At 33.8% G+C, this 13197-nt stretch overlaps 1 protein-coding gene across 4 annotated transcripts in view; it reads left to right on the top strand.

The window, feature by feature from the left end:
* Positions 1 to 13197, top strand: part of LOC140436577 (uncharacterized) — a 68664-nt gene that overhangs the window by 32076 nt on the left and 23391 nt on the right. For all 4 annotated transcript variants that reach the window (XM_072525518.1, XM_072525520.1, XM_072525519.1 and 1 more), the window contains exon 9: positions 9704 to 9883. In XM_072525518.1, coding sequence (XP_072381619.1) covers positions 9704 to 9883 — 180 coding nt within the window. The remainder of the gene's footprint in view (positions 1 to 9703; positions 9884 to 13197) is intronic.

Raw genomic sequence — 13197 nt, 5'->3', positions numbered from 1 at the left:
TCTGCTCCAATGTCGAGAGCTTTTGCATATATCAGTTGGTGTGTCATTTTGGCCCTTCCGATGTTAACTCGAAGTATCTTTAACCTTTTTGTTCCTTGTGCAGCCATTTAGAAGTCTTGCCCCTGGCTTAGTTTTTTAAAGGTCTTCGGAAGTAGGGAGTGGGGCTAACTTAGACGAGGGATAATAAAGTGGGCGGTAGCAAAGGAGTTTCATCGGGCTCATGAAAGGAGACACGAAGTATATTTATATCCAACCCCTTCGTAACTGGGCCTGGCTGGTTCTCCACCGCTCGCGGTGCTTGGACTTGATTCTTATTGAAATTCTGGACTGTTTGAAGTGCATTCCTGAACTTAGGGCAGTTTGTGGTGCCACATCTGTGCGGCGCATCACAAAGGACGTACCTAGCCGTCGACTTACAGATCTGATATTGAAACCCGTAACCTAACCTAAAATCTATTACCCCCTTTACATGCATCTCACTTCCGCGGCAGTAAGCAAGGAATTGAGCAGGGAAGTTGGCAGCTTGAGTATGTAAATACGTCGCTCGCGCTGCCATTACTCATGCCACTGCCGCTGTCGTATACTCTATTCGTTGGCGGTTTTTTTTAACGGAATTCAAAGGACTTGCAGTGCGAGTGACAGTAACTGTTTACATGCTGCCTTGTCGGTGCACGGACTTATTTGTTTATTGTTTGGTAAATTTTTCGTTAACTATGGTTGAGTGAAGCAATGACCAAGTGCTGAAGTTTTTAGAGCTATATGCTAGTGAGAGATTGTAGTGTACCCGATGCCGTTTGTCCTTTAAATTTAAATTTGGTCGTTTAAAACGATATTAATTGCTTTACAAACTTCCGGCACAATAATCGAAATTGCTGGTGATGATACTTTCTATAAATAATGCGAACTAATGTGGTATTGGAATTCTTACTTTAGTCTGTTTTTATCATGGGCCCAATTTTCTGAAGCAAAAATTCAAAATCTATACGTGACATTCTGCAAAAGTTAACAAATTCTCCGGATTTCTCACAAATCAGTTTATTGAAACAGTTTGGTCTTATTTAATCTGTAAAAAAATGTTTGAAGCCATTTTTAGATTATTATCCAAATAAAAAACTTTTTCGACATCGACGTTTTTTTCTACCCCATTTGTTTTTAAAACGTTAAGATAATTTTGTAAACTTAGAACACACAGAGCTGTCGCCACAGTAATTTCTATGCCCTTCATTTCTGATGGTATACTAATGCAGCACTGTGGTAGCTGTATGTAAATAGTCATTTGCCTTAAATTGGAATTATTTCGGCCAGGATAGTGGGCAACTCGAGTAGCAGCAGCAATGGCTGCATGTAAAAGGGGATAAATTGAAAGAAAGCAATAAATGAACTGAAAATAATTTAAAACATATGTTTCGGTTAGATAAGAATAAAAAAATCTGTTTAGAAACTGTAAAGAATATTTTGAATGCCAAAAATTACACTACTCGAAAAAGAAAAATACACATTTAAAGACTAATATAGAAATTGAATAACTTAATTTGCAAATTAACAACACATCTTGTAACGCTTGCCGTGCTACAATAATATTACAAGGCCAGAATCGCTCGTTGTCGAAGAGAATTAGGGCGGGGTTATAGAAACTATATCGTATTTTAAATTCAAGCACAATTAGATAATATGAAATTATAATTTATTATTGGACGCCACCCCTGGTTTATCCTCAAAGGGGAAGAGCAAAAAAAAATTAAGATTTATTGAAAGTGTACAAGAAAACTATTCTTTATTATTTCTTAGCAATGAACAAAAAGAAAACATTAAAAGTTACGTCATCCCAAAGGGATTCCAAAATATTATTTTATGTTAACATTATCATAAACAAAAAATCTTTGTATCGTATTAAATTAAGAATTGGTTATAAAGAAAATGAATGTATATATATATTAACCCCAAATTTCGAAATTTGTTTACATTGAAAATAATATAGTTATTCATCAACTAGGAACAATGAAGAAAATAAACCTTTAAATTAAATTAGAACACTTCACTATATTTTCATTTTTTTTGAGTTCATGATCATTTCTGTTGTCTTGAAAGTAGGTATAATAAAAATTGGTACAACCTTAATCTGCTCTGTTTCTCTTCTTATTTAATGTCACCAAATAAACCATTGATTCAGCTACGTACTATATCAAATCACCACCATCCTAGATAAGAGGGGTTAGGGATTCCAAAAAAAGATACTGCTACTGGGCCATGATCTGGAATAACTCCATAGCAATACTATCTTGCGACGAGTATTAGAAATATAATAGCAGCATTATAGCCTCTCCAATAAGGGTCTCTGAATTGAGACCCACTTTATAAAACACGTCTTAACGGTTGGACGGTCTTAACAGAAAAGAGCGAAGCGCTATCATGGCGCCTGAATCTGGAAATTGGGCGTGAGTGACAAGTTGAAAAATATGCTCATCTACCGGATATATTTGGGAATTACAGAAGAAACCTTGAGTCGGCTACAAGTAGGTACTTGACAGATAGATGGGGTTAGAAGTTTTATTTAAAAAAAAATAATCGAAATATATAATGAGTTTCTTTTAAATCTTTTGAAACGGTTACACAGCCCTCCCCACGATTTCAACTGGGTACCAGCGTGGAATCGGACTAGGCATGGTGGCACACCATACTAACCTTTTCAAAAGTGGAAATAGATATACGGAGAGGTAAGACAAACAGAATGGACAAATATAGCTACAATCTGGACTCACAGAATCCTTCTTTCACAACTCACGTGGGAACAACTCAAAGATTTCAGAACAAAGCGAAACAGAACGCATAGAAATGACTCAACTATAAAAATGTAAACAAAAAAAAAATTGCATTCTCACTCTCAAAATGCATAGGGTATTTCACCTATAACCAATATCATGAACAAAGCGGAATAAAACAAAACATATCTACAAATCATTATTTGAGACCAAATGCTCGCATTCAATCGAAACAATATAATTAAGATATTATTATTTGAAATTTCATAAGTAATATAAAGCAAAACATACTAGTGTTGTCACCAAGATACAAAACAGATAATTTACTGCGTAGTCGTTATGAGACCTAACACAATAAAACACAAAAAAAATAATGTTATCGTTTGTTCGGAAGCGTAGAGTCTTTCATCTATGACTTAATCCACGAATAACATAAGAATAATAATACAATCGTATCATTAACGCCATAAGATACAAAATACAAATGTGTCATCGTTTGTTCGGAAGCATAGAGTCTTTCATCTATGACTTAATCCACGAATAACATAAGGTAATAACGCAGCGCGTCATTATAGACACATTTAGAAATACGCAAAGAAAAGGAAAGAGTTACTAATAGTTCAAAATTTGGTACATTAAAGTTCTACAAAGACAAGCCTTAATAAGTTTACTGGGAAAGGTAGACATCAGAATTTCTGTAAGACACATCTATAGAAACAAAAAAAGCTGATGTTTAGTTATTAGTATGACAACTAGAATTTGTGATAACTAACGTGTATCATCCGCCTATAATAGGGACAACATCGGTAGGTCAACTTCGGGTAGGGTTAACTTCGGGTAGGGTCTAAATAATTCTAGATTACATAACTAAACAAGTATTGGAGAACTAAAAAAGTTTCCTGACGCGGGAGGCTGTTATTCTAGATTTATTACTGAAATAAAATTATGAATGGCTTATCATTCCGACGAGTCAACTAGCGGGAATCCGCTTACTTCATCCCTAGCCTTCCTCAGTGTCTGGCCATTCAGAATAGAGGATGTTAGACAGCAATAATCTTTTCAAACATTATTTTGGGGGTTTCGAATAGAGAGTCGAAATTCGAAGGTCTCCACACTAAGAGTAAAACTTAGGCAAAATGAACAGATACTATAATGAACTATCATTGGTAACTAGACAGAGGAATCTTGATATCCTTGGTATAGATACCAAAAAAATTACTTGGATTTATAAATCCGTAAAATAAGATAAATTGAATTTTGTATCCACTTGAAGACAACTAAAGGTATGTACAATTTATTGTAATATAAACTAACATAAGCATAAAAATATCACATTCTACCAAGGCATTCTAAAAATAAAATGAGATTAAATTTTGCAAACACCCTTAAAATCAATATAGGTTCTTGGTCGGGGTAGCACAAACTCAAGATCTCGATCAATACAAACTAGAGAGAAAATAATACCGAAGTAGAATAAGATAAGATAAAAATAAAATTTATGTCGAAAAGAAATACGACATATATACATATATATAGACATATTGAACACAATAAATGATCAATATTATAATAATAAAAAGTAAAACAGTTCAACGAACTGGGGTGCGAGCCAAACTGAGTTGCTCTGGAGATCGACGTGCGGAGTCTCCTACACTACTTCCAGAGGCTCGTCTCTTTGCGACAACATCTGAGATACACAAAATTATTAATTGGAATAGGGATAGGTCCACTAATCCACTTGACTATAGCAGGATGCTCCCTGACTAATAGTCAACACCACCGACATAAAACAAGGGTTGTCGAGACAGCTCAAAAAAATTGAAACGTGTCAACTTCCTGAAGGGAAAGAAGCACTAAGGGACAGATTTGCCGAAGCAAAGTGGTATTCAATGTACTAAGTACTAGGGTATCAGTGCTGTACTGACCCCACGCCAAAAAAATTTGGAAAGGAAACGAATCCTCTCCAGGATAAAGTTCGCGTTAGCGCAACTCTTCCTGTACACGGGCCACGGAGGGGTTGAATAGTCGCTGGAGAAGGTAGCAAAGATTAAGTACGCAAAGGCGTAAAGGGAATCAACTAAAAAATTAAAAATTAAGAATGGACTGAACATTTTAGAAGAAAGGTATTAAAATTTTAAGAAAACCGATTTATTCGGTTTCAGACAAATCTGAATTATCCGACGAAATACTGACAGGTTGATAAGCTTTTAGGTCTTTTATATGCCAATTTCCGGCATTTGATCCATCTGGATTTCTAAGAACATATACTAAAGGAGATAACTTCTTAATAACCGTACACAAAATATATTTAGGAGCCAATTTTGCCATAAAATGTTTTGGAGCGCTAGATAGGACCATGTTTTTCCTCCAAACTTGGTCACCGACGTTAAACTGTACGTCGCGTTTACGCAAATTATAAGTTTTGGCATTTCGCTCATATGCACGAGATAAATTCCTACGCACTACTGAAAAAACTTCTGTTAAACCTTTGACTTCCGAGGCATAACTATTACGATCACCCGGTAGGATTTCAATATCAGCAGGATCATTGGGTACTTGACCATAATAATTTCCAGATAACGGTACATGTCTAGCAAAATTCAGAAATGCAGGAGTATATTGAGTTACTTCATGTTTAGCGGTATTAATGGCTTGACGAATTTCATGAATATGTTTATCCCAATCACGATGGTTATCAATATAACTTCGAATCGCGGTACCAATAGTACGATTATTTCGTTCTACAAAATTTACCTGTGGTGAATAAACAGCAGAAAACCAGATTTTTTGGACATCATATCTTTTACAAAGATCCTTCATGATATTACAATTTAAATTTGAAGCGTTATCACACATGAGATGTTGGGGAACTCCAAACATTAGAAACACTTGTTCTTCCAAAAACTTACATATGTTAGAGGCAGTAGCCTTGCGCAGAGGATGTAACAATGTATATTTCGAAAACCAGTCAGCACAAACTAAGAGCCACGTAAAACCATTTTTACTTCTAGTCAAAGGGCCTATCAAATCGACAGCGATAATTTGCCACGGATACTCAGCTTTTTTCTCCTTACCCATTTTTCCCATTTGTGCGGTATTGGGCGCTTTTTGTGCTCCACATATTTTACAAGCACGAACATAACTAACGACATCTTCTCGCATCTTCGGCCAGTAATAGCGTTCTTGAATTCGAGCAAGAGTTTTGTAAACACCCGGATGTGCACAAGTAGCTGGATCATGACATGACTTGATGACTCCTTCACGTTGAGGTTTAGGCACAAGAATCTTCCATTCAGTTAGATTGGAATTAAAAGGGAGACATGCGGGAATAAACTTGTAAATGAGATCATTCTCAACTTTCCATTGTGGAAAATTATCGGGACTGGTTAAAATCTTCGTACGCAAGTCATCATACCAAGGATCGATACGATCGGTGTCTACCTCAAGGTAGGCAATTATATCTTTCTCGTGAATCCTGCTAAGTGCGTCTGGCACCTTATGAAAAGCTCCTTTACGATGAACAATTCGGAAATCAAATTGTTTTAGGCGCATAGCCCAACGAGCCAAACGACCTGTGGGATTTTTCAAATTCGTGAGCCATAACAAAGAATAATGATCAGTGATAAGAGTAAATTCAACACCGTCGATGTAAGGACGAAACTTTTCCACAGAAAACAAAGCAGCAAGGACTTCCTTCTCGGTGGTTCCATAAGAACGCTCAGCCTTTGTTAGAGAACGGCTAGCATAAGAAATTACTTTTTCTCCACCATCGATTTCCTGAGTCAACACGGCACCCAAACCGGTGTCACTAGCGTCACACTGAATAGTAAAAGGACGAGAATAGTCAGGTTGTACAAGAACTGGGGAAGAAATCAAAGCTTCCTTTATAGCGATAAATGCATTTTCAGCTTCGGGTGTCCAAACTATGGATTCTTTCTTTTTCTTTCCTTTCAAAAGATCATTAATGGGGGAAACAAGAGTAGAAAAGTCCTTGACGAAGCGTCTATACCACGAGCAAAGACCAATAAAACGTTTAATCTCTGTCGTGTTGGTTGGACGAGGATAATTGACCAGAAATAATTTTATCATCTAATTCTCCTTCCAACAATAAACAATTTGCAGACGCCTCATTTTTATATTCGATTTCCTCATCAAACTCGACCGGTAATCTGGATATTCTAAGAGATAAATGGGAGAGATGAGCTTTTGCCCTACGATAGACTGAGTCACTTATATCACCTTCAAACTCATCAATCAAAACACGAATATCAGATGATGCTAGGTCAATTTGAATTCTTTCTTCTTCAAAATTTAACCTATTTTCGTCCAAATCAATAACAGCATTTTTATTAAGCAATTTGCGAAGCATTGTCTTCTTCTCACTAATGCTTTTCTTCGTTTTCACACCTCTTATAAACAATTCATAATCAACCTCACTATTTTTTAGGTATTGTACTACAGAAGACTCCATTTTAAAAAAATTCGTCAAAAGCAAAACAAAAGAAAATATTAGATTGTCACCGTTATTTACTGTAATCAAAATTATTTATCAAAAAAATATTTAAATAATATTTTATATCACCCTGTACATAGATATAATTCGCAGTTGTTTGCTACAAATTAAACCATAAATAGAATTTGCTTAATTGATTTTTCAAATAACAAGAGCCTTTCGTTTATTTAAAATAAACACATTGAGGAATATAATTATTATGCTTCTATAAACAAAAGACTGAACTGCAAAGAAAAAGAATTGAGGACTATACAAATTGTCGAGACATATTAGCCGGAATAATTTCAAGGTTTCACTCAATCTAAACACTAAAAAAGAACGACGAAATATTATATTACTTACAAACGCTTCTAAGAAAAGGCCAGCGTTTAGATACCAAATCAATTATTTCATGAACGTAAACAAAATTTCTAACATGGAATGTTTATTTTTTAGACGAGTCTGGAAAAACACCGCATTAAGAATACCGACAAAAAGAAATTAAGCAGTGAATGTTTACATCACATCATTCCAAATACGTTTTATTTTGATCTTAGAAAATAGACGGAAATATTTCTACGTAATTTTACGAAGATTAAAAACGAATACATATAAATACTTTACAGAAAAAATTCTAAACTGATTAAACAAAAATTGGGTAAAAGCAAATACACAAACAACTTGAGTCTAAAATACGAAATGTAAACAGAAATCATAAACATATTACGTTGTTTTTATAATGAAGATACACGCTCCACGATTGGCGCGCCATTTATGTAACGCTTGCCGTGCTACAATAATATTACAAGGCCAGAATCGCTCGTTGTCGAAGAGAATTAGGGCGGGGTTATAGAAACTATATCGTATTTTAAATTCAAGCACAATTAGATAATATGAAATTATAATTTATTATTGGACGCCACCCCTGGTTTATCCTCAAAGGGGAAGAGCAAAAAAAAATTAAGATTTATTGAAAGTGTACAAGAAAACTATTCTTTATTATTTCTTAGCAATGAACAAAAAGAAAACATTAAAAGTTACGTCATCCCAAAGGGATTCCAAAATATTATTTTATGTTAACATTATCATAAACAAAAAATCTTTGTATCGTATTAAATTAAGAATTGGTTATAAAGAAAATGAATGTATATATATATTAACCCCAAATTTCGAAATTTGTTTACATTGAAAATAATATAGTTATTCATCAACTAGGAACAATGAAGAAAATAAACCTTTAAATTAAATTAGAACACTTCACTATATTTTCATTTTTTTTGAGTTCATGATCATTTCTGTTGTCTTGAAAGTAGGTATAATAAAAATTGGTACAACCTTAATCTGCTCTGTTTCTCTTCTTATTTAATGTCACCAAATAAACCATTGATTCAGCTACGTACTATATCAAATCACCACCATCCTAGATAAGAGGGGTTAGGGATTCCAAAAAAAGATACTGCTACTGGGCCATGATCTGGAATAACTCCATAGCAATACTATCTTGCGACGAGTATTAGAAATATAATAGCAGCATTATAGCCTCTCCAATAAGGGTCTCTGAATTGAGACCCACTTTATAAAACACGTCTTAACGGTTGGACGGTCTTAACAGAAAAGAGCGAAGCGCTATCATGGCGCCTGAATCTGGAAATTGGGCGTGAGTGACAAGTTGAAAAATATGCTCATCTACCGGATATATTTGGGAATTACAGAAGAAACCTTGAGTCGGCTACAAGTAGGTACTTGACAGATAGATGGGGTTAGAAGTTTTATTTAAAAAAAAATAATCGAAATATATAATGAGTTTCTTTTAAATCTTTTGAAACGGTTACAATCTTAGGAATTTTCATACAATGAATATACACAAGAACACTAAATATATTTTAATAAATACCACTTAATAGACAGACGACTCATAAACTCAAGGCCTTTGTAGCAATCCATAATCAACCGAGTCTGTTTTGAAAAACTTGAAATTATGTAATGTAGTAAAAAAAAAAATTAGGACTTTTTCTTGAAAAGTATTTTAGATAGATAAAATTTAAAAATTTACATTTAAAAAGAAAACTAGTATGACATAAATGTTTATTTCTACAAGACATGTACTAGGACATACAAAAGACGAAAAAAATGGACACATGCGTAGGAGATAAAATGAACTAAAGATAGTCCATGAGCGCATCTTCATGCATGAAGTGTTTCAAAGAAAATAATTAGGTTCTTTAGTTAGGCTTATAAATATAAATGTAACACCATTAACGGGCTTTAGTTTATTGGTAGTTTTAATTTTTTATCTATTAATTTTCAGATTATGAATCCCGTTCAGAAAATCTTATATGTTTAAAATACACAAAAAGGCATGTTTGTACTGGTTAGAGAATTTGTTGTATTCTTTGAATTCGCAATCATTTGAATGTGTTAATTATTTCTATTTACAAATATTCTCTTTCAGGTGTACTACCACAACAATCAGCTTACTATTGTGAATCCGTCCACTCTAAATATGTCTCCACCTGCACCGGTCAAGCACGATCCCCCGCAAAGTTCCAACCCAGGACCTCCTGTTGTAAGCAATAATCAAACTCCAGCGAGGAGTACGAGTGTCGAAACTCAAGCTACAAGTACCCACCAGGTAAGCTGCAATTTTTATTAAGTTTATGAATGAACTTTTTTATATGATTTATTTTTGATACTGTTACGTCTTTATTTAATTCTAATTTATTATATTGTTCTTATTTTAATTTATTAAAATAACACGATAATTTATATCAATTTATTAAACCACTTTACAACAATTTATTTGACTAATAATTACATAATTTATGTATACGAACGTTACAATTAAATCGCGAGCGCGAGTCTTCAAAATTAACTGTTCCCTTCAATGAAAGCTCCGTTATTATATATAAAAATACAACCGGTCGAGAATTCAGGTGAATCCCTCTGATTATACTAGAAGTAAATCCAGGTCATCGTTTCGACCGGTTTCTGGAAGCTTCCGTTTCAGGTAGATTTCTGCCAGCTGATCGAAGGGTCTCGTAGAATCTACAACATATTAGTGAATAAATATGTTTACAGGTTTATAATATGACTCATATTTTTACGTAACAATACTTAGTTCAAATAAATTCCTTATACGAACGATAGAAATTTTTTTAAAATTATTTTTTTATGATAGATCGTAATATAAGAGAGTAACGTCGAATAGTAATTCCCAGTTATTGTTCTATCCAGAAAATCGATCATTATTTCTCCTTGGCAATTCCAAAAAACTGAAATATGAACTTTTCCAGAAGATTTTTGAACAATAAATTTCTTAGGCGTTGGAGAACTTTATGAACACAGCTTTAAAACAGTGGAAAAGAAAAATTCAATGAATGGAAACAGAACACGGCCCTTTACTTTTTAAGTTTGCCGATAACCAAGCAGTTATATCAAATGATAAGGGAAATTAGTCTGGAGTTCAAAAATATAAACATACGAGGGTTGTCTTTTTAGTTGTTTTGCATTTAGCTATAAAGACAAAAAATATATAGACTTAAAGTACTTTATTGCTTTTCAAAATATGTCCCACCAAGATCGATACGCATACATTCAAACCAATTGGTAAAACCGTTATTCCAGTCTTCAGTTAATACCTGCAAAATCGCTGTTTTAAAGGCATCGATGGCTCGTTCTGTTGACTGGAATTGCTGCCCACGCATTGAATTCTTGATCTTTGGAAACGTAAAGAAGTCTTTGGGACTTAGGTCGGCCTATAGAGTAGATGGCTTAACAATTCGATATTTTGAAGCTCCGAAAACTCTATTGTCTTTTGGGCAGTGTGAGTTGCGTTGTCCTGATGTAGGATGATTCGCCGTTGTTTGGTGCTTTGTCGGAGTTTCGCGATAACTTCTGTTAAACAAACGGTTATATACCAATCAGAAGTAACTGTTCTTCGATCTTCTAAAGCAATTGTTGCCATTGTTGATCAGATTTTGACACAAAACTTGCGACCATTTTCTTTGACACACTTCGAAGTTTTGTTGGTTTTTCCTCGTCGTGAAACACCCACACAGCGAATTGACGTTTATTTTTCGGTTCTACGAGTAAATTCAAGATTCATCGCCACCAACAATACTATAAACGATTGTTAAACTTCCTTAAACCGTTCCAATGTTTTTCGACACCAATTGACGCGAACGGCTTTTTGCTTTTCTGTGAGCAAATGAGGGATCCAACGGGAAACCAACTTACCCAGTTCTTCATATAGGATCTTTTGGATCGATGTTTTTGCATTTCACTACAGAATTACAGAACATTTCAGCGAGTTGGGGGGAAATAAAGGGCGCCACCTAGTCCTTTGTCGAGGGACGAGGAAAACTCGATCGACATTTGACTATGAAAAGATTGGTTTGAGAAATATTAAAAAAAAATGACATCGGCTAAACCTCTATAAAAAAACCAAAATGCACATATAGTAAAAAAGGAGGAACATACGCACTTACCTTATATTGTCACTCTACATTCGTATCAGATTTACGTTTTTATCAGTTACCAGAAGAAAGGAAGATTATGAGAGTATTAAACAGATAATTGCTAAAAATTAATAATTTTTATTTCCTAAAAGTTCAGACAGGTAAAAGTATTATAGAATGTCAACACATTAGCAAAGTAAACATAAATCAAACAAGGCAAATAGCAAAAAAATAAAAATGTAAATTTAGACGAATTCGACGAAAAAAAGACGAATCAGGTATTAACAAATATTCCTAAAAGTAGATCTAATAACGTAACTGGGTCAAGCTGAAAAGTGAATTTAAATAGCAAAATTTAGCAAAAATACTTTGACATTACCTCAGTTATAGCATAACTATCATATTATCGGGGATTATAACTTACTATCTAAAAAAATACCTATAAATTAGCTGAACAAAAAGGTATTACTGAACATACAAACTTTTAGGTTGTACAAAAAAAAACAAAGGTTATTACGGAATACCAAAAAATTGAGGGACATACCTTATACAAAAAAAAACGTGGCACTGCACTGCACTAAATACATATGTAAATAAAATCCTAATAATAGTTTAGATTGTCAATCTTAGAAACGCAAAAAGTATAAGAATCTTTTTTGGCTTCCACGATGTATAGGGTGAAACAAAAATGCTACAATGTGTGACAAAATATACCTAAGATCTATTCAACGAGACGCGATATAATATAGGGTTACAAATATTTTAATTGACTGCGGTTTAGTGCTTTCTTCGCCTTCTTCAGATCTATATTACGAAAATTAAGTGAATAAATATATAAATTAAGTGAATAAAATTTATGAATATATATTTTTAAATAATAGGTCATTTTTATTTAATGCACTTACAAAGACGAATGTTTTTCTCATCCCATATGTCATAAACTTGGGAACAGGTATTCATTATACAATTGTTTGTTTGTAATTTTAAAGCAAATGCTAATATTAAATCAACTGACAACACTGTACACAGCTGTACAGCGTGAAATTAGTATTGGAAGAGATTTCAAACGATAAAGATACATCCTCGGCCACAGCCGCACGATACTCTTGCTATTGCACTGTTGCGAAGTTATATTTTATTATGCTTATTATATATTTTATTATGTTTTAAATCCATGTGTTGATAAAACATGAAAAATGTGCACATACATTTTGCAATGCATACCTTTTTTTTTTCAAACACTTTATATTTTGTGTTTCTATTTCCGATAATTAGTCTGGTGAAGTTAGATCAAAATAATAAATCAAACTGATTTGAGGCAAATGTATGTTACGCATTATTTTTATAAAAAAGGTTTACAAATAAATAATAATTGAGAATAGTGGGATAATTATGAAACTAAATATAAAAAACAAACGACTTTTGTCTGTGAGTCGCCACTCTTTTTTGATTCAAACATCTATAGACCACCTTCTACAAAGCCTGTTTC

This window comes from Diabrotica undecimpunctata, chromosome 3, assembly GCF_040954645.1.
Source record: "Diabrotica undecimpunctata isolate CICGRU chromosome 3, icDiaUnde3, whole genome shotgun sequence".
NCBI lineage: Eukaryota > Metazoa > Arthropoda > Insecta > Coleoptera > Chrysomelidae > Diabrotica > Diabrotica undecimpunctata.
This window is presented reverse-complemented; position numbering and strand designations above follow the sequence as displayed.